Genomic DNA, 20,763 nt, shown 5'->3' on the forward strand with positions numbered 1-20,763 from the left:
TGCGCGGCGGAACGGGAAGGGCAGGGAAGGGGAAGGGGAAGGGAAGGAGCGGCGGCGGAAGTGGCCGGTGGCGGGGATGGAGCTGGGAGGTGGCCGGAGCCGGTAAGCGCTGGGCTGGGCAGGGCCGGGCCGGCTCCCGCCCCTCGGCCGCTCTCCCGCCTCAGCCGGGCGGCTCCGCGTTCCCCCCGCCCGCAGCCCCGGCCCTGCGGCAGCGGCTGCTCCGACACCGGCCAGAGCCCGCTCTCCCCTCGGGGCCCTCTCCCCTGTACCCTCTGTGCCTTTCTCCGTGCGACACCTCGAGCCTGAGCTCAGCTGGGCCAGGCTTAATCATACTTACACATCATAAATAGCGACTGTGTTGCGGGGGTTCCCCCTGTTCGGGAGCGGCTCTCCATGCTCGCCTTTCCCGCTGGGAGACAGGCACCTGATGGTTGAGAGGCAGTTCGCTGGTTGTCAAAGTATTTGCAGGATGCCGTGGTGGGAGACGTACACAGAGAAAGCAACTGCTTGGCAAACAGATGTGGTTTCTTTATTTGAAAGCCTGGTAGAAGACATGATAAACGTTCATAGAGAAGAAGCACAATATAATAGCCCACATTGTAATACAGCAGGAGGCAGTGAATCACAGAGTAACAGGATAAACTAAACAGTGGAACCTTTGGTCCTCATGAGAACTGAGAATGGGGCAACCACTTTCTGGTCATGTTTAACCCAAGGTGGCCTTTCTGCTTCATTAGTTAGAAGGGTAGAAGTTCCAATTGTCCTAATAGTCGGAGTTCTCATTTACAAGTGTGCAGGGGAAGAATTACATCTTTCTGTAGAAAAAAAGAAGTATAGAATTGAATGTAAATATGTTCAATGGGAATTACTTGTATTTTCAATCTGTTCAAAGAAGGAATTTTTTCATTTGAACATTATATTGTATTAAAAAATAACTGTGTCTAATCAGAACCACATGGGAAATGTATTTAGCTAGGACAGCAACAAATATGTCTTCAATAATACTAGTACTATATTCTCCCCTTTCAGTTTAGAGGGTGAGGAAACTGATGTTTACCTTTACAGATGATATTAATTTTGCAGGCATAATGTGTTTTTGCCTTAGAATCTAGTTCTTGTCCAAGTTGTCTAAATCAAGGTGTGATTTTTTCTGGTTATGGAGTTCAATTTATTGGCAGCACCATTAGATTTTTGCAGAAGCTCTTTGTTGTAAGCAAAACTTCATTAAAATCAGTATTTCCTATGTATATTGCTGTGCATCTACAGGTGAGCAGTACTGTGACTCATCTTTAATCAGAAAAATGTCATTAGAGCTCACATTGCAGGTGTAAACTGTAGTCTGTTTCCTTTGGAAGCTAAAACATATTGTGAAAATGTTCCTAATATTTTAAATTAATTTTGCAATATAATATTTAAAATTCATCTTAGCATTTTATTTCATTGTAGGTAATTTAAGTGATTTTCTAGCATGGACACTGTTGCTAGCCATAGTTGTCATCTTCTCCAGCAGCTACATGAACAGCGCATTCAGGGGCTTCTCTGTGACTGCATGCTGGTGGTAAAAGGTGTATGCTTCAAAGCACACAAAAATGTATTAGCTGCTTTCAGTCAATATTTCAGGTATGTGATAGAAAATTCTTCTTTTTAAAATTATAATTAAATGCTGTTGCTTGAGGTTTTCTTTGAGAAGGGTATTTTTTTCTGGTAGTTGCAGAGTAAAGTAACTGTTGGGAATATAATGAGAAAAGGGAAATTGTTTGTCCAGAGATAAATCTGTGTCAGGTATTCATACTATGCTGTTGGATTGTTGGCATTTTCCTGATCCTTACTTGCTTATAGTGCCTCATATAATGGATTCTGGCATAGACCTGCATTCAGTATTTCAGTAAGGAAAGATAACTGCTTAGAAGGAACATAGCAGAGTACATGAACAGAGCCAGATAAGGGATATAACTGATGAAACATTATTCACTTCTGAATAATGTGACTTGTTTCATCAGTCATATATTCAAAATAAAATTTGACCATATAGGTTACTATCAAATCTCTGTTTAGAACAGATTCTCAGAGATAACAACTGTGTTTTAAAGTATACAGGTGACCCATTGTGCCATATCGCTGGTTTCTTTCCCTTCTGTGCTGCCCTCAATTGACCCTCCAAATTTTGGAGGATGCTGGATCTTCTAAATTAGTGTTTTACATTACTTATGAGTAAGCTGTTAGATCTGGCAGTTTCTAGACCTTGTTTTTTGAAGCATCTCTAAAGTAAGAAAATTATTTCTATGTTACAACCAGGGAAAAAAGATAAGAGGTTCCTTTTTCTCTTCTAGTGGTGTAATCCTGCTGATGAAGTGCAATTATGCTTAAAGACTGAATTTTTTAAAGTAGTTAAAAAGAACTAAGCACTCAACTCCTATTAAAATTCAATAGGATATAAGTGGCTAATTAATTTAGACTCTCAACACAGATCTGTTCATTATAGTTCTGGTTTTAATTTAGATAGGATGGTCTAGATTTCTGAAAGAATTTTGATATGGGCACTGGCTTCAGAGTACCCTCTGCATTTCTAAAGTTTAGGCATAGGGTCTCATTTCCTTAAGATTTAGAGCTCATTGATATTATGCCCACCTTATACAAAACCTAATTTGAAAGTTTGACCACAAGGAGGAACTATTAAGTTTGGGGCATTTTGTAGCGAGGAAAATAACTACATAGGAGTGACCTGACCCTGTTTGTTTATATGTCATTGTTTGCTGTGAGAGTATCAGGTTAGAGACTGGGGATTTTAATGGGAGGGTGTGAAGTTCTTGATTGAGACAGAGTATGAACCCACTTAATCTAGGACTAGTTGTGAATGTGAAGAGCTACAGCTCTGAATGCGAGAATACTTCACATCAAATAGTAAGTTTTGTGAATTCATTCACTTTAATGATTTAATGACAATTCAGTGGGTATTGGTTGCACTGTTGGTTTAGGCTTACGTACTTGTGCTCTTCATTATTCTTTTACTTGGTTGTTGTCTAGTGCCAGTAAAAAAAGTACTTCTTTGGATATGAGATAATAGATTGAAAATAATGCCATCTTCTTGCTTAATGTCACCATCCTCCTGTTTATTTGTGGTGAAAGAACTAATACTAAGAACTTAAATAAGATTTACTGATAGAGTTTGATGGACAAGCTCAGTTGCCAGAAGAGTTTAGCTGACTTGGAGGTGTTATCTTCTCCCTTTTACTAGCAAATTTCATATGTCCTGTTTTTATGGCCATGATGAAAGGAGAAACACTATTCTAAGTAAAACAATTTTTGAAAATTGTCCGTAAATACTCCACTTAATATGTGAATAACAGTGGATAGGAAACCACAAGGATAGAGTGTCATTTCAAAACATTAAAAAATACAAAATTGAAATTATATATGGATCATTTGTTTTGATTTTTACTTTAAGTGCACTAATGTAGGACTAATATATGACAAGTAATTGAGACATTTTGAGACTGTAAAAATACAGCACTCTAGGTAAGGCCTTAGAGTATGAATTGTTTCATACCAGACAGTCTATTTGAGGTGTATGTGTATTTTGCTTATTAAAGTGCCTGTGAATAATTTCTGTTTGTATTTGAGTATTTGCCTTATTTTATCAGGACCCTTTTCCAGAATTCTTCAGGCCAGAAGAACGATGTGTTTCACTTGGACATCAAAAATGTAGGTGGCATAGGCCAGATCTTGGACTTCATGTACACCTCTCACCTGGATCTGAGTCAGGACAATGTACAAGCTATGCTGGACATTGCACAGTGTCTCCAAGTGCAAAATGTGCTGAACATTTGCCACACCTTTTTAAAATCTTCTACAGCTGTAGAGCAAGCAGCCAGCATGCCTTGTAATAGTGTATTTTCACTGCAGAATACTTTGGCTACAGATGGGAGCTGTGCCAGTGACGGTTATGGGACAAACCTGTTGCACGAGTGCTCATCTGACACACAGGCCAATAAAGTCTTGGCTGACCACCATTCTCATGCATCGCAGTCTGTTAATCTGCACACACCCCCAGGTGATGCCCAGAAACAGCCACAAGACTCCTTAGATGGCAGCTGCACAGAGCTTCCCTTTAAACAACCAAATTACTATTACAAACTACGCAACTTTTACAGTAAACAGTTCTACAAACAAAATGCTTGCTCTGATCATGAGAGAGGAGCAGAACCATCCTTTTCTTACAACACATCCACAGAAATAAACGCCGTGGAGAGTAATTCTTGCAGTGTCAGTCACTCTGAGTGTATTCTGGAAACGTCTGATCATTTACCATCAAACTTTCTGGTTCAGTCTGGGAACGAAGCTGCTCCAGACCAAGATGCAGAAAGCACACTTATGCAGCCAACCAAAGAGATGCGGCTGAAAAAGGCAATACACCTCAAAAAGTTAAATTTTCTAAGATCTCAGAAATCTGCAGAGCAGCCACCTGAGCCTAAAAGGGATGACAGTAGAGTACCAGAAGTAATTGAACCTGTAAATGAAAGTACCACAGACATGACAAATGTTAGAGTTACTGATGAAAAAGAAGATGAAGATTTAGTGAATTCTGAGAATTTTGAACAAACTGTTGAAATGGAAAGACCTCAAGGTTCTTTGGAACAAGAAGGACAATCACAGACTCTTCAGTCACAGAGACAATATACTTGTGAATTATGTGGAAAGGCTTTCAAACATCCAAGCAATTTGGAGCTTCATAAAAGGTCTCATACAGGTACAGTTATCAGTTACTTGGTCTGCAGACCAAATATTTCAGTTAAAGAGACTATCTTGCAGTGTCTCTTGATTCAGAGATGCTGGTTAAGGGTCTGCTTTCAAAAGGTGATGGTTTTGTGTTTTTTTGGTTTTTTTTTAAGTGAATAATCATACAGAAATAAAGACTGTAATACTGAATGTAGCTGAGAGTTGTAGAAAAAATATGTCCTATGTATTTGTTTGGGTGCGTTTTTAAAGAAAGTTGTTTGAATTCAATGAAAATGAAATTTCAATGAAAACTTTATTTTTGTCTTGCATTGAGATGAGTGATTTCTAGTCAGTTTGTCAGGTGGCCCAGAAGTTTCAGCAAGATAGCAATAAAAAGTGTAAATGAATAGGTGATACTACAAGTGTTCTAGAACACCTCATTTCTCTCTGGTCATATATTCATTGTGAGATACAAGTAATTGGTGTTTGGTGGTCATGTTTTTTAACTGTAGAAATATTTTTTATAACAACTTTCATTGTGTTTACCTAGAGAGTAAGGCTCTTGCAGACAAGTAGGCTGCAGAATGAATGGGAATTTTGAAATAATTTACTTTGTTTAAAAAACTCACAAGTAATATTTTTAAACCTAACATAGATTTATTTCTAAGTACCTTTTTATTCTAGTGAAAAACAAGACTTGGTCTGACTTTGAATTAATTAGTCTGTTCAACTTAACCAGCATTTTCTATTATTACATATACTTTTTTTAAGGAGTTTAAGAATTACCTTATCTAGTCAGGTAATACTATTGATTCAAAGTCAGAGATAGCATTATTCCTGATTAAGCTGTTGAATATTTCTTTTTCCCTGTATTAAATATACAAACACATCTCTCTCAATCTTGTCAAATAAACATCACTTTGGAAATGAGCATACATGTATTGGTACTTTAACACTAAATATGAAACCCTCTTAGCAGACATTAATTTATTTTGTTAATTGGTCCTTAGTATTAAAAGTTTATTTTTCCACATTATGAGTAGAAAAATCTTTCCAGAACCTGAAAATACAAACATTTTGCATTAGCTTCGTAAAGTTTTCAGTTGTTACCTTTGACTACTTCTGTATGTTCATACTCCTTATACTTTTTTTTTAATTTGGTCTCCTGTGATAGAGTTGTATGTCTCTTTCCTAGATCCTCTCTTTGCCTTGTATTTTTTTGAATCTTATCCAATTTGAGCTGACATCATCAGATATATTGAAATATCCTAAAAATTTCAGGAAAATAGGTGATCCGATAGAAGACAGAGCATCTAGAAAAGTCCCAGCTGAGGGAGAGGCTGCAGTAACATTTGAGTTTGTGCTAGAGACACCCCAAGATTCAGGAATTCCATGCTGCTTTTCATACACTGTTTTCTTCCAGTAGTTTTTAAAAATTCCAGACTTGAATGCTTCTTAGTGTGGCATCAGCATTCTTCTCTAGATGTGCTAAACTAAAAGTTCAAGAGCATAAGTTTAACAAATAATAAGCACATAAAAGGATGGAAAAACTGAAGCAAGAATATGACTAGAAATACCTAGTTGTTTCCCTGTTATTCTTGGGTCACGTTATTTTGTTTTTAAATATCCAACTAGTGCAAAAAGAGTACTTGGAAAACTGCAGTGAACAGGGAGTAGGATGTTAATATAGGCATACAGGGCACATCTGTATTGTTGACTTTAGATACACTAGCAGTTAAGTAATATTAGTGTATGCTAAAAGCCATTTCTATTCACCTGCCACTTCAGAAAGCAGAGCAGATTGCTAGCTAATCAATTTTATTTAAAAACATTTATCTTCTAAAACTAAGCAAAAGGTTTAGCAAGCATTTAGCTATTACAGTGCTTACTGAAAGTCCTTCCAGTCTGGCTTTGGTGAAGAGATAAGATTCTGAAATGGATCTTTCACACTGGAAAACCTGTTTTTAACCCACAAATGACAATTCTTTCAACACAAGTGCAGTGGTGGTCTGGTTGTCAAGAAAAAGTGTGCGTGAAATTCTCTGTCCCTGAACAATAGGAACTACTGAAGAATTCACAGGTTTGCATGATTGCATTGATGAGTTTTCTATGTGAAGGCAGCCATACTGTGTGCAACACAGGTTGTTGTACTGGGATGTCTGGCTGTTTTAATTGTATTGCTACTGGATACTTAAAGGAATCTCTAAAGAGAGCTTACTCTCATTGACTTTGACTGATTTTGACTTGACAGAATGTTATAATTTGCTTTTATTATATTGACGTGTCTGAAAAAAGGGAAGCAAGTATATTTCTCTTATATAGTCCATACCTGTCCAAAAACATCCAGTGTTTTTTTTGGATTTTTAAAAAACATTTTTGGGGAACATCTCAAAAAACTACCCAAAACAAATCCAGCCCCATGGAATGAACCCTTGGCAGGATGGAATAGAACAGGACAGAGTAATGCTGTCATAATACATTGTTGATCCTCGACCTTTTAATTCTGAGCTTTGCTTGAGTAACTTGCCAGCATTCCGTGTCTTAGTGGGTCTTGCTCCTCACTCTTATGATCTTTTCAGGAATACCACTTCTGCATTTCATGCCTTTCTCCTCTGGAGCTGATACACCATGGCTTTGATCCTGCTATTGTGTACTTTATCTTCATCTCTTCTTGTAGAGTGCTGAACGAGAAGGATGCAGCAGGGGATAGAAAACACAAAGCAGTCCAAGGGTTCAAAAGTAAAGTCTCATGGCTGTTTGTTGAAGCATTGTCTTAATTGTAGCTCAGTTACTGCTTTTTCCCAAATTTTCTCTATTGCTGTATATCCAGCCCTGGTCTTTGGGAAGATTGGTGTCCTCAGATAGAATTTTTTGGTTTGGAATTAATTGACAACTGTAGAGTCATAGAATACTTTAGATTAGTTTGGATCTCTGGAGGTCATCTAGGCCCATCCTCTACTCAAGGCACATCAAATTAGATTGGGTTATTTTGCTCATGAACTTGTGTAGTCAAATTTTGGACATCTCTAAGGACAGAGATTCCACCATCTCTCTAGGCAATCACTTCCAGTGTCTGACGACCCTTGTGGGGAAAAGATTATTTTCTTATATCTGATTGGAATTTCTCATGATCAAACTTGTGTCTGTCACCTCTTGTCCTAAAACTGTGTACCAAGAACAATCTGGTTGCATCTGTCTTCCCATGTAGGGGAAGGCAGATGTTCCACGTAGAACAATAAGATTTCCTGTTTGCCTTCTTTTCTTAAGGCTCCAGATACGGTCTCACCAGCGATAGGCAGAGAAGGATAATCTCCAGTTTAGCAGCTGCACTCTCACTAATAACACCCCAAGGTACAGTGAGGCTAATTGAGCAACAGGGTACCTGATAAGCCCAGTGGTTTGGAATTTTATGCAAGTGCAAAATGGTTCTCCAAAAACTAATTTGATGTTTCTTTTTCAAACAAAACTTTAGTTTTATCTTTATCTTGGGGGGAAAAACTCCCAACTCTTTGTACATCATTACGATTTTAATGAGTTTGCCTGCAGCCTACAACAATAGTTTTGAGAAATTTGAGCCTCCAATTCCCTCCCTCCCCCTCTAGTCATTTCAGAGTGGATTCCTGTTCAGATACTAGTCTTTAGGTCTGCAGTAATTTTTTTGTGTGTGTGTAGGTAATTTCTGCAGAAATTGCTACTAGTGTTTTTTATCCTCTATTTCAAATTACCTTGATGCTTTGACAATTTTCAGAATCCTTCCCAGTTGCTACAGATATGGCTCCCTGTTGGTTTAATTTAGATTTGTGTTGTCAATACCAGAAATTTGCATGTTTAGAGCCATAATGAAATTAAATTAAGCCTCAGTGCTCTTTATAGTTGAGTTACTGGTTTCATAATTTTTGTCTTTAATTGAATAAAAGCTTTTTTAAAACTGCCAGAAGATTTCCATTCTTCATTAAGTAGATAAAGCCTCAAATTCTCAGGTTAACTGCAGGATTACTATCTGTGGAGCAACATAACTGTATGTTTACTCTATGTTTTAAAATCTAAAGAGAATTGCATTTAGTCCTTGATCTTAAAATATGTGGAAAGAACTTCATCTGCTTTGGCAGCAGGAAAGGAAAATGGAACCTCAGCACCTGAGTATGGTAGATGTTGCTTGTAACATTTCTAAGGGTGGAGGAAAAATACTGATGTAGAGAATACTTGGTGGAAGAGAAACCAAGAGGTGTTCTGTAAAGTGAGGAAAACCAGAATTAAAAAAGTAAATAAAAGTCTATAGACACATTTTTGAATAAGCATGAAGATGAAACACTTTTAAAGATCTTTTCTCTTTGGAAACATCTGCTTTCAAAATCACATGGATTTAGACTAGTTTTGTTGCCCTGTACCAGTGGGTCAGATTATATATGTCCTTTAAATGTACAGTCAGACTCATCAGAGATGATTAGAAATCTGACTGTCATTGAATTCAGTGATATTTGAGCATTATTATTGTTTTAAAAATTCTAGAAGTTGCACAGAGAATTTTATCCACAGTGTAAAAACTAGGAACTAAGCAGAGAAAAAAACCAACTTTATGAAATACTGTGGAGGAGAAAAAGTTATTACAAAAACATACTTGTCTTATATTGACAGCTAGAGAATTGAAGTATTGTGCAGTCACATTCTAGATTGAGTGTCAAGTTATTTTGAAAAGCTAAAGTGGGCTGCACTTGTTTTTTACTAAAGCTGCTCACGTGTTTTTGGAGAATCAAGAATACCAGTTTTATATATATAAATTCAGAATTTTGGAGAAAAATACTTGGGTTAAGCTTCAGATATATAGGGTGAAAATTTGAAGGCAAATATAAGGAAGCGAATGGCTGCGTGCTGAGCAGAGGTGTACGGTACACCCTGAAACTGGAAAACAGAACCCTGTCAAATTGGCTTCTCTACATTCCTCCTTCTTTTTAAGAATATGTCTCTGTACAAGTGAAAAAACAGGTGCACTTCCCATCATTGTTGTTGTAGGATCTTGTCATCTATTCTGTTCTTCCTGGCAATATAATACAGCTTTCAAAATGAAAAAAAAAAGTATTTAAAAAAATTAAAACTTGCACCCATTCATATCAAAACTCTTCTACCTACTTGTTTTGAATGATCAATCCTGTTTCTGAGCAAGTCTGCCTTACAAGCTTAATGGTAAATGCTGTACTTCCCTCTTGAATTTCCCCTTAAATACATGGGTAAGTGTCCTTTTGGGGATATTTTTACTTTTAAGTTACATGTTTTAAAAGGAAGTGTACCAATTGAAAACATTTTTTTATTCCATTGCAACTATTAGAAGTTCTATGTTCTGTTTCTTCTTTTAGGTGAGAAACCTTTTGAATGTAACATTTGTGGGAAACACTTCTCACAGGTGGGAATATTTTATGTATTATGGTACTTAGACTTAAAATGCATCTATGTGTTGATTCTAAAAAACTTGGGCTTAAGTCTATAAAGATTTTTTTTGTTCAAAGACACTTCACTTTAGGGATAAATTATTGTCTTATTTGAAAGTAATATGTTAAGTGGTTTAGATTTCTTTGATGCATTTTGTACCTTTGATTCTGTCTGCTCTCAGTAGATGTGTTATGTATTTTACCTTCAAATGAATGTTTAACTATCCAGAGCCATACTATATTTGAAATACAGAGAACATTAATTTCCAAACTGTTCTTTTGACTTATGCTTAGGGATATGTGTGAATAGCATTTTTACAGTGTCTGAAAAAAGTACAGGTTAGAATTTTCTATGATGTTGTATTCACAATACAGTTTTATCTTCCTAAATGGCATAAATTATTAAGCAGATTTGAATCAGATAAAAAAGTTTGTATCCATGTAATTGGGCTTAGTTTCCTTCAGTGAGAACATCACTGTCTGAAGTGACAGAACTCAGCTATGATTTAAAAAAAACCCTCCTGTGAAATTCTGTACTTACATACAGGGCCTAAGCTTTAGCTGTCTTAATTTGCCCTCCAATGCTTGCTTCCTGTTCTGGGTACAGCACTTAATTTGTATTCCTGCAAATTTGGTGCCTAATTGTCTCACATTTCCAAAATGTCTATTTCTTTTCTGTTTTCTTGCTCGGACTGTGCACCTCTAAGTACAGGAGACAATAAACAGATACATATTTTTATACTAAAATTAAATAATAATTATTGTTGAATAACTGGTATTTCTCATGGATCCTGATTTAAGAATTAGAGTTATGTATTCTTTGTCTACCCACCCACAACTATTTGTGTTTCTCTTGTTTCAGTTTCATAGTCCACCAGTGGGACTTGTTTACCCATGAGTCTGATGCAGTTGTGTCCTCCACTTGTTGCTTAATATGAATATAAGACTGAATATAATACCCTGAACAGTACTGTTTCATCATGCTTATTGAGCCATTTTGAGAAAAACTAGGTCTGCTTAGCAGACAAAGAAGTGCATTTTTATTCATTTTGATGGCTGAACTTTTAGTTATTAAAAGCAAAACATGAATATTTCCAAATTCTATTAAAAGTACTTTTGGCAAATAGTGGTACTCTGTACCACTATTGTGGGGGAGAGAGAATAAAAAAGCTTCACACACAGAGTGTATGACAGGCATGACAGACTCCTCACACAACATCCTTAACTAAAAAAAAAACAAACCCCCCAACAAAACTGGAAGTTTCTGCCTTTTACACTTAAACACACTCAAACAGCTCTCCTTTCCTCCTTATTACCTCACTTGCCTGAAGCTATAGGTAGATACATATGGGTGGACAATTCCCACATGTCCAGCACATGAGCCATAGTGCTCAGCTTGGGTGCTGCAGCTGGTCATAAAGGGATCTTGTGTATTCCTGAGGTACATGCTTTTGAATCCTGCAAATGAGTAAGATTCCACCTACCAGAAAGCTGCAAGGATAATTACTATCTACTTTTTGCTTAAAAGACCACATTTGATTTTGATCTTCTCCATTTGCAGGCACAGAAGTAGAAACACTTTTATTTAAGCCTTCATGTTTAGTGCTTTTGAGACAGTGCAGTCCTTGTGCCTGGTGGTATTTCTGCTCCAGCTGAACGTAACTGATGTTCTGTGTGTTGGAATGTGGAGTAGAAAGTGATGGAAGTAGGGGAAATGGACATGGGAACTCATAGTTGGGAACAAGTAGCAATAAATGTGTTTGATTTTTTGAGAAAAAGGTGCCTTCTGTACTTCAAAGCTTGCATCCTCCCTTACTACAGCACACAGCCTTTTGTAATGTGAACCTTTTCTGGCTGGTGATCTGGGTATCATGTTTTACCTCCTTCTGCAGAGCTTCTTTTGGGTGTCTCTATGCTTAAGGTCTTTCAATTCAAAAGCAAGCCAGTTACAAATGGACTAAGTCTAGCATATCTCTTTAGTCTCCAAATTTGTGAGGAGTGCTGTCCAACCAGTATGAGGATTCTTTTGAGGATTTTTTTTCTTTCTCTGGAATGCTAGCAAAAGTCCTCTTATGTTTTTTCATTGACATGGCATTGTCAATGCTGCTTTAAGCAAGCTTGTGTGCCAGCTTTAAAGCTTAGGAAGAGTACAAGCACAGTTAATAACAAGCTTTGGCCTCATTAGGAGGAAATTACATAGAGTTGTAATAAATAAATGGATCTACTTGCTGCTCTCTGTAGATTGTTTTTATTCTTCATTAAAATGCTTGTATGGGAACTGTTTTAGAATGGTTGTTGCACTTCAAATTCACCTTCTGTCTTTATCCAGAATAACTTTTAAGTGCCCATGATAGGGTTTGTTTTGTGACATGGATAGAAGTAAAGGCTCTGTCTTTTATACGTTTTCTCTCAAATGCACCACTGAATAAAATTCCTTGTCTTTGCAAGGCAGAAATTATTCCATGGTTTGTCTCCTTCCTCAGACATAGGTGCCTAATGCTTCTCTTTGAATGGATTTCCGGATTATAAAGTTTGGCCTGAGAAAATAGTGGTTCAGTCACACTGCTGTCTGAAAAAAATTACAGGGGTTAAAGAGAGCTCTCTCAGGGTTCAACCATTGGTACATTTGATACTGTCCTCTGTCTGTGTTTGTGTGTGTCTGCCCTATTTGAGTTCTGGTATTTTGTAAGCTCTGATTACAGTGATGGATCATCACTGGTAATTTATTATCTAAAGGAGTCAAAAGAAATTACTGTGGATCTTATTTTTATTGTCTTACTGTGACTGAGGAGGACATGATAATCTTTTGCATCCCAAATTTTCTTTCCCAATGGAAAGGACTCAATGTTCCTTTAGTGTACTTAAATAAAACCAGGCAGCTATCAGTCACAGAGAATGGAAGGGTTAAAAACTGACTGTGAAAGGATGCACGATTTAGGAACACCTGCAGCTCTTCTATCCAGACTAGCTGTATCTTGTGCTTTGAGAACTGGACTCTCGGTGGATTAGCCATTCAGAAGCACCAGTGGCTTTAAAAAGCATTTTAAAAATAGTTGGACAGAGTAAGAAGGTTTTATCTAGTCATTGTCTGGTTTGCCTGCTAGACTAGCATTCTTTTTATAGGATTGAGAGAGGAAAGATATGTAATAATTAGGTACCACTAATCCCATTCATTCATTTCTGTACTTCCTTTTCTTTTGATATGACTGAATATATATAGGTCTGGAGCACTTGGCTCTAGTATTTTATGGATTGAAAAATTTCCACGGTATTCTTTTCTTTTTAACCTCCTGGTAGGTGAATTCAGATATCCTCATGTAACAATATTTTATTTGTAGGATAGGGAAAATGAGACATGAACTGTATTACTAGTAAGTTTTCTTCTCCACTGCATTCTAGATGGTGTAATTTTCATTTATAATTGGATCTGTTTTAAACTATAGGTCTTTCTTTTCCCTTAGCATTTGATCCTAGGGTAATTTTTTTTCCCCATTTCTCTTCTTGTCAACATCTAATTGCATACATAAACAATTTGTTCTTGAAGTACATGGTAGTCTGTCTTTACTAGATCAGAATGCTTGAGTTCATACATGCTTTGTAGTCTTCACTGCCTTAGAAGTAGGAATAAAAAGCCAGTCTCATAGTTCCCATCACTTTTTTTATATCTACAACAACAGGCTAACTGAATTTAAATGCTTAAATTACTGTCCCTTCAGGCAGGTAATCTCCAGACACATCTACGTCGGCATTCTGGTGAGAAGCCATACATTTGTGAAATCTGTGGGAAAAGGTGAGTAGAACTGTTCACCTTAGTAAAATTAACATGATAAAATTTGGTCATGTTTTCTGCTAATCTTCATGATAAACTAAGGGCCAAGAGCTAAGGCAGCATGCTGATCAATTTTGTTCAAAAGACACTGTGTTTAAATGTGTACTGATGGGATTAAAATACAGTTTTGCAGTTGTCTTGTTGCAAGTACATAATAAGGTAATTATATCACCATAGTTTGTGGTCTTAGTTTTATTTTTTGGATATTGGTATGTAGTTAAGAATATACTGTTGTGTGTATTTTGAACAGTGTGAGTCGTAATAAATCATGCAGGTTTGTACCTTTTCATCATATTTTTTTCATTATTTGGTGATAAAAATTTTTTTTTACATTTTAGGGAATTCTGAAGCATGGGAAACTTGACAAATTTTAGCAAAGCATTAAATAATTCTGCCTTCTGCTAGCTAGCGACAGAAAATACACTAATGCAGGAGTAGCATAAAATGCAGAATGAATTCGTAACATGAATAGTAAAAAGGTTTTTTTGGGGGTGTTTTTTCTAGCGTAAATTTAATTGGACATTGCCAGTTTCAAAACGTTTTTCTGAAATGCATCCATTTATCTGTGGTTTAGATCTTAATCTTTGTTCAGAACATCAGGCATTCATTATACTCAATTTCTGCACGATACTTAGTTTAGCGAAATAATAGGTCTTATAAAGACACTAATTAGGTTTCTGTACTGTATTACAGATTTGCTGCTTCTGGTGATGTTCAGCGTCATATTATTATTCATTCTGGAGAAAAGCCTCATCTGTGTGATATCTGTGGCAGAGGTGTGTGAGAACCAAAGTTTCTGCCTCTCAGGTTTTTTGCCTGAAATGTGAGCAGTCATTTTAATCTCAGAATCTGTCATATTTTTCTAGGATTCAGTAACTTCAGTAATTTAAAGGAGCACAAAAAGACCCACACAGCAGATAAAGTATTCACCTGTGATGAATGTGGAAAGTCATTTAATATGCAACGAAAGTTGGTAAAGCACAGAATTAGGCACACTGGAGAGAGACCATACAGCTGTTCAGCATGTGGTAAGAATTACTCTGCATAGCTTGGTTATGTCTTTGCTCTTTAAATGATAAGTAGAAGTTCCTTTGTCAACAGAATAAGAATTAACCAAAATGGTTTCAAATTGAAATACCATGTTGTGAAAGTTACTCACAAAATCTTTTGGGTTGCATACTCTATAGTCTTTTGTTTGGTGTAACTCCTTTATCTGTCACAAGTTTAAAGAGAATTTCAGTTGAAGAGTAAAGGAAATAAGAGGAATCTACATCGTATGTGTACGTGTTTGCTAACGAGGTAGTGATACTAGCTGCTTCAAAAATAGATTTATTTTCAGAATAGTCCTTTCTGATGGCAAGTTAGGTTTGACATCACTTGGCTATCAATGGGGTCTTTTTTTTTTTTTCTTTCCCCTCAGTTGAATACTGTTTGGTTTTAACTGCATTCACCCATAGAGTTTGATAATAAAAACCTTTTGTTCCTTTGCTTCAGCCTCTGGAATAAAATCAAAACTCGATCAATGTTTTGTACCAGAGAACACCTGTTTTCAAAATCTGAGCCATACTTCCAAGTGGTCTGAAAGTGGCTCTTTGATCAGTGATTCATCCTTCTATAACAGAGTTCTCAGAAATTGCATTGTCTATCCTGATCTCTTATGTTACTTACCATCCTGCATACTACTCATATTTTTGTCCTTAGGTGCTATTTTGATATAGTTTTATTAATTTCTAAGGAATCAGCTTTGGAGGAGGGTGGTTTCATCTGTTAAAGTCCAATTGCAGTATGTTTTATTTGCAATGCCTTGAGGCACAAGAAAAAGCCAATATTATCGAGAGGTCTTCCATCAGAATGAGGAAATATAGACATGCGGGATATGAAAGTATAAACAGTCATTTGTGTTGCTGTCCTTAAAACAGGCTTGTTTCCATCTTCCCTTGTACTGGTCTTTTGAATATTTTTCATTTTAGCCAAGTCATCTTGTACTGAGAAGGCAAAAATTGTGCAAAGAGGATTTGATCAAGCATTAAGAAATCACTGACATTATGCAAAAAATCCAAATGTATCACTCTAGTAATTTGTAATCTTACCATTATTGTTTAATGGCTGTTCTGAAAAGAAATCTGTGTTGTAAAATAAAAAGTATAATGCTGAAAATTGAGACTGCAGTTTTACTATGCATTCGTTTAATAAAGTTAATTTTTACTGATATCTGTCCTTACAAAATAAATGAGATAAAAATCACAAATAGGTACCAGCTTACTTCTGCTATGTTAAAGAATGTGAGGTGTCTGAATCATGTAGTAATTCTGGAAATTGTTCTTTTGTTCTGTTTGTTCTTCTGCACTTTGCCACGGTTCAGCCTCAGACACTTTTTTCTTTGCAGTAGGGTGATTGAGCTTATTTTAGTCTGTTGTTCTGAAGATAGCCAAACAGTTGAATATTTTTTTTGTATTCTAATATTTGCAGCAATAAAAATTACAGTTCTCATGCATTCCCTTTCTAGAATATTAAAAAAAGACTGCTACATTATGCTAGCTTACAGTTAACAAAAAAGCTAACTTTGTCAGCACTTTTGAGAATAGTTCCTTGGTAATGAACAAACCATTTCTTTCTACGATGCAGCTCTCACTGGAAGAATATAATTAGAAGTTTATCAGCATGCTGTTTTTCCAGACAAATTAAATTGATAATTTCAATTATTTTTTTTTTCTCCATGAAGATCAATATAAACTGAGAGCACTCACAGCTTTCAAATACTAATGGATATTCCTGTCTCTGGAGAAAAAAGCTAAACACACTTGTTGGGAAACACAAGTTAAAAAATCAGATCAAGAAGAAGAAACAAGTTAATGGAATTGTAAAAATAGATTGAACTTGTTTGAACCTGTTCTACATAGACAAATTACCACGACTGGGACATGTCGCTTGATATTTTCTCTAATTAAAACATGTTTATTCACTTGTGTTAAGAACAAATTCTTAATCTATCACTTCTGTCTTGCAGGGAAATGTTTTGCAGGCTCTGGTGACCTGCGTAGACATGTGAGGACTCATACAGGAGAAAAACCCTACACTTGTGAGACTTGTAACAAATGCTTCACTCGCTCTGCTGTTCTGCGGCGGCACAAGAAAATGCACTGTAAGGCCTCTGAGGAGGGGCCAAACGCACTGGATGAATTTACTCCAGGGATTGAAACTTCTGACCTCGACAAGTCTCAGAGTTCTGACTCTTTTGGCCAAGAAATGTCTGTTACACTGTTACCAGTGTCTGTCAAATTTCCAGTTCGTCCAACTGGGAATTCCACTGAATTTGACAGTTCTGCAGATCCGTACTGTAAGTTGCGATCAATGGCTCAACACCACGACTCAGCAAACCAGCAGAAACTCAGCGCGGATTCTGCTAAACTCCCGAAAGCTCAGACTCAGCCACCACCACCATACGCTTACGCAGACGTTGATGTGTCTTCCGCGGAAGAGCCCTTACAGTCGGATGGTATTCCCATGATCCGCTCCTCCATGGTCAGCTTGGACGGCCATTGCAATGACCCGCTGGGCAGTCGAACATCGTCGGCCACGTACAAGAATAATGAAGGACCCTTCTTCTCCAGCATGACCCTCTGGGGGTTAGCCATGAAGACCTTGCAGAACGAAAGCGAATTGGAACAATGAGGGCTCAGGTGACTGCACCAAAACTTCTTAGAGGCATTTCATGTTCAAGTGATTGCAATTGCACTGCAGCATAGGGGGATCAGAGCTGGTTTTTAAGCCAGGTTGCTTGGATACTGATAGGAGTCAAGATATGCATGCCCAGAACCCTGTGTAGGCTGACTTTATTTACACTGCTTCTCAGCAAAGTTCAAATCTACTTTTGGGGACCTTTGTTATTCTGTGACTGCACTGTGTAGCTCATGTGTTGCCATGATTTATTAAAACTTGCCATTTACTAAGTTTGCTATTTAACTTGGAATTTTTTACCTGATAATGGAGGAAAGGATGGCCAGTGTCTAATTTCATTATATGGGTACAAATCCAAGTATGGGCCGTCAGAGCTGTGTAAGGGTGTAGATATGACAAGACAAAAAGACTTAACAAATCCCTAGTGAACCTGAGTTTCAGTAGTGGCTTTCTTACCAGTAGGGTCACTGGTTTACAGGACTTGAGTATTGTGACAGTAAATTTAAATGTTAAATACTGGGTAATATTTGTGATAGTGCAAAGTAACTGTATATCTAGAAACTTTATTTTTTTACAATAAAAGCTTTTTTTAGTATTTTATAAACTATTTTGCACAGCAGATTATTTGTACAATGGAGGCCAAGATCAAGACATGTGAATAAAGGGAAGTTGTTTTACCCTGTATCTTAATTGCTCCATGTGTTTCATCTTTTTGTGAAAGATTTTCAGTAAGTGTCATCTATTCCAGGTATCTTTATAATGCTAATGAGGATGCCACTGCAAGAAGAGCTGCACTGCAAAATAAACACAATCAATACACCAGTAGGTTGTCTTGTACTTCGGCAAATGAGTATAAAACATTGGCTAATTAATAGATTGTTACAGGATAGAAACTTTGCTGAGAGGCCTTTTTCTCCTTTGGTGCTTTGGATGGTTGCATTCATTTCCAGTATAGATGTGCTGCTGCATTTCAAACTGCCTGCTATGGATACATGAGTTTTACTGGCCTCTTTCCAACCCACGAAAAAGTTTTAGCAGTGCTTTGTGAAGCCTTATGCTAAAACTTTCCTTACATATTGTAGCTTCTGAAGTGAAAATATCTTCATGTTCCTTTTTTCTGAAGTTCATTCACAGGCTGGAAGGTCTGTTTGAAGCACATACTTCTTATTTCCTATAAGGAGTCTCAATGTTTGTAGGCTGAGAAGTAAGTTTGAGTGTTTTGCAACAGCTAACAACATCTATTATCACCACTATTTTAATAACACTGCAGTTCCTCTGCTGAAAAAAATCGTGTGTATAAAACTAACAGCTGGAACTGTCTAGTAATTAATATATCATATATTCCTGGTATTAGAAAATACATTGTCACTTGTAAAGTACAAAGATTCAACTCTGTTGTGGTCGTCTGGTTCTTGGTTGCACAAGAATTAGTTTTGCTAGAACATGAATATAGACTGGAGGTGACTTACAATCCACTGCTTGCATTCTGTGGAATTTCAAAGCTTGGAAAATACAGTATTTTCTCATATTTTTAAAGTGCTCACCACTCTTTTCCCCCAGGAATTCAAAACCAGCTGTTCTGTTTCTTGTGTTAACACCGTGCGTTAAAATTTGTGGCTTCACTTCCTTAATGTGGCCCCTGTACCTTCTTGTTTTTAGCTGCTTTCAACCTGAGTTGAAATGGGAAAGAGCATTGCTGGCTAGAGCATAGCAGCCTTCAAACAAAAGGGGCAGAACATTACACTGTCAAAGTTTCAAGACATACACATTTTTCCCAGTCATCGTTTAATGTTATGAAAAACTTTTTTTTGCTACACTAACAGACCAGTTTAAAAAAAAAAAGAATCCAGATGCACGGGAGAGCAAATTGGGATTTTTTTTTTCACCTTTGTTTTCTTGTAGTGCATATATACTAGGAAGCTTAAAAACATCTCTATTTTTCCAGCCAGTGAAGTCAGAACACAGAAGCTTTTGCAGCATGTGTGTGTTAGAAATAACACATAGGCTATATGAACACAGTCCTAGATGGATTAAGCAGGGAACACTTCATATATGTGAACCCTTAGCTCTCCCCTCATTCATTGCCTTTTACATTATTTGCCTTTGAACACTGCAGATCTTTGTGGGAATTATCTATGTGCTATTCAACAGTCCAGGTATTATGGTTCTGTCCCTGACCACGTGTGCTCATCCTCGCTCTCACTCTGCTTTCCTTGCACTAGTGCCTAAGGCAAAATGTGGGTACCTGTCAGTCACTAGCTCTGTAGGTTTCCTCTTGTCAGAAACTATTTTTAAATTTACTTATCCCAAGAGAAAATAGAAATTTGATTCTCTTCCCACCAGCATTCTGCTGCTTGGAAAGGACAAATTGCAATTTGTGAACCTCATAATTTTTAGTTTCCTCTGGTTCTGCAGTGGTTTTGCTTCCTTTGTTGTATTTTGGAGGAGTCACTATAGCAGTATATCTTTCTGTGAAAGTGTTTCACGCCAAAAACATGAAGGTCCTCCAACATGCTACCAGGCTGTGAATGCTGTTTGCCACTTTGCAGTGAGAATATAACTGCCTGATTGCAAGAAAATGTATTTTGCATTTGTGTTTACAAAATCGAATACAGCGTGTCATGTCATTTTAGTATTGCCTGAGCTTTCCTCAGTGAGACCTCAGTAGAAAATTACCTCAAAGGAGAATCTTTCTCTGTATCCTAATGATTTCCTATGCCAACCCACAGGTCCATAATGAAGAGGATGTTTGAGTGGGAATAGCAAATATGGTCTGATAGTCCTAATGCTGCCATAAAGCTGGCACAGCTGGAGAAGAGCAGCTCCCCCGTGACTTTGAAAAACAGGTGGAAACCGTGACACAATTGCTGAGCCAATAGTATTTTACAAGCAGCAGACACCCATCCCTAGCTTGCTCATAAATATCCACAGCCAGCGTGCTGAGGGGGATGAATAAGAATCAGTCCCTTGGCTAGTAGCAGGCACTGCTGAAGTGCCATTGTAGTTGATGTACATGGCAAGCTATTAAAAAAGACTTTTGGGGAAAGAGAATGTAACCTGCCTGGCCTAGTAAAATTGAAGGACTGCTAGTTGTTATTTCTTGAAATAACTATCCTG

At 37.2% G+C, this 20,763-nt stretch overlaps 1 protein-coding gene across 1 annotated transcript; it reads left to right on the top strand.

The window, feature by feature from the left end:
- The first annotated feature begins 24 nt into the window (after nucleotides 1–24).
- Nucleotides 25–18,330, top strand: ZBTB49 (zinc finger and BTB domain containing 49). The gene is made up of 8 exons (XM_064653238.1): nucleotides 25–102; nucleotides 1,447–1,620; nucleotides 3,642–4,747; nucleotides 10,068–10,114; nucleotides 13,856–13,929; nucleotides 14,662–14,744; nucleotides 14,835–14,996; nucleotides 16,976–18,330. The coding sequence occupies exons 2-8, from the start codon at nucleotides 1,469–1,471 to the stop codon at nucleotides 17,638–17,640; spliced, it is 2,289 nt and encodes a 762-aa protein (XP_064509308.1). The 5' UTR covers nucleotides 25–102; nucleotides 1,447–1,468; the 3' UTR covers nucleotides 17,641–18,330.
- The last annotated feature ends 2,433 nt before the right edge of the window (nucleotides 18,331–20,763 follow it).

This window comes from Pseudopipra pipra, chromosome 4 (genome assembly GCF_036250125.1).
Source record: "Pseudopipra pipra isolate bDixPip1 chromosome 4, bDixPip1.hap1, whole genome shotgun sequence".
Classification (NCBI taxonomy): domain Eukaryota; kingdom Metazoa; phylum Chordata; class Aves; order Passeriformes; family Pipridae; genus Pseudopipra; species Pseudopipra pipra.

Excerpts from the sequence above, each read along its gene's own strand:
- ZBTB49 (XM_064653238.1), top strand. The coding sequence starts at position 1,469 with ATGGACACTGTTGCTAGCCATAGTTGTCATCTTCTCCAGCAGCTACAT. Across the intron at positions 14,745-14,834 it reads GTGTGATATCTGTGGCAGAG|GATTCAGTAACTTCAGTAAT; the intron begins GTGTGTGAGAAC and ends ATATTTTTCTAG. Across the intron at positions 14,997-16,975 it reads ATACAGCTGTTCAGCATGTG|GGAAATGTTTTGCAGGCTCT; the intron begins GTAAGAATTACT and ends TCTGTCTTGCAG.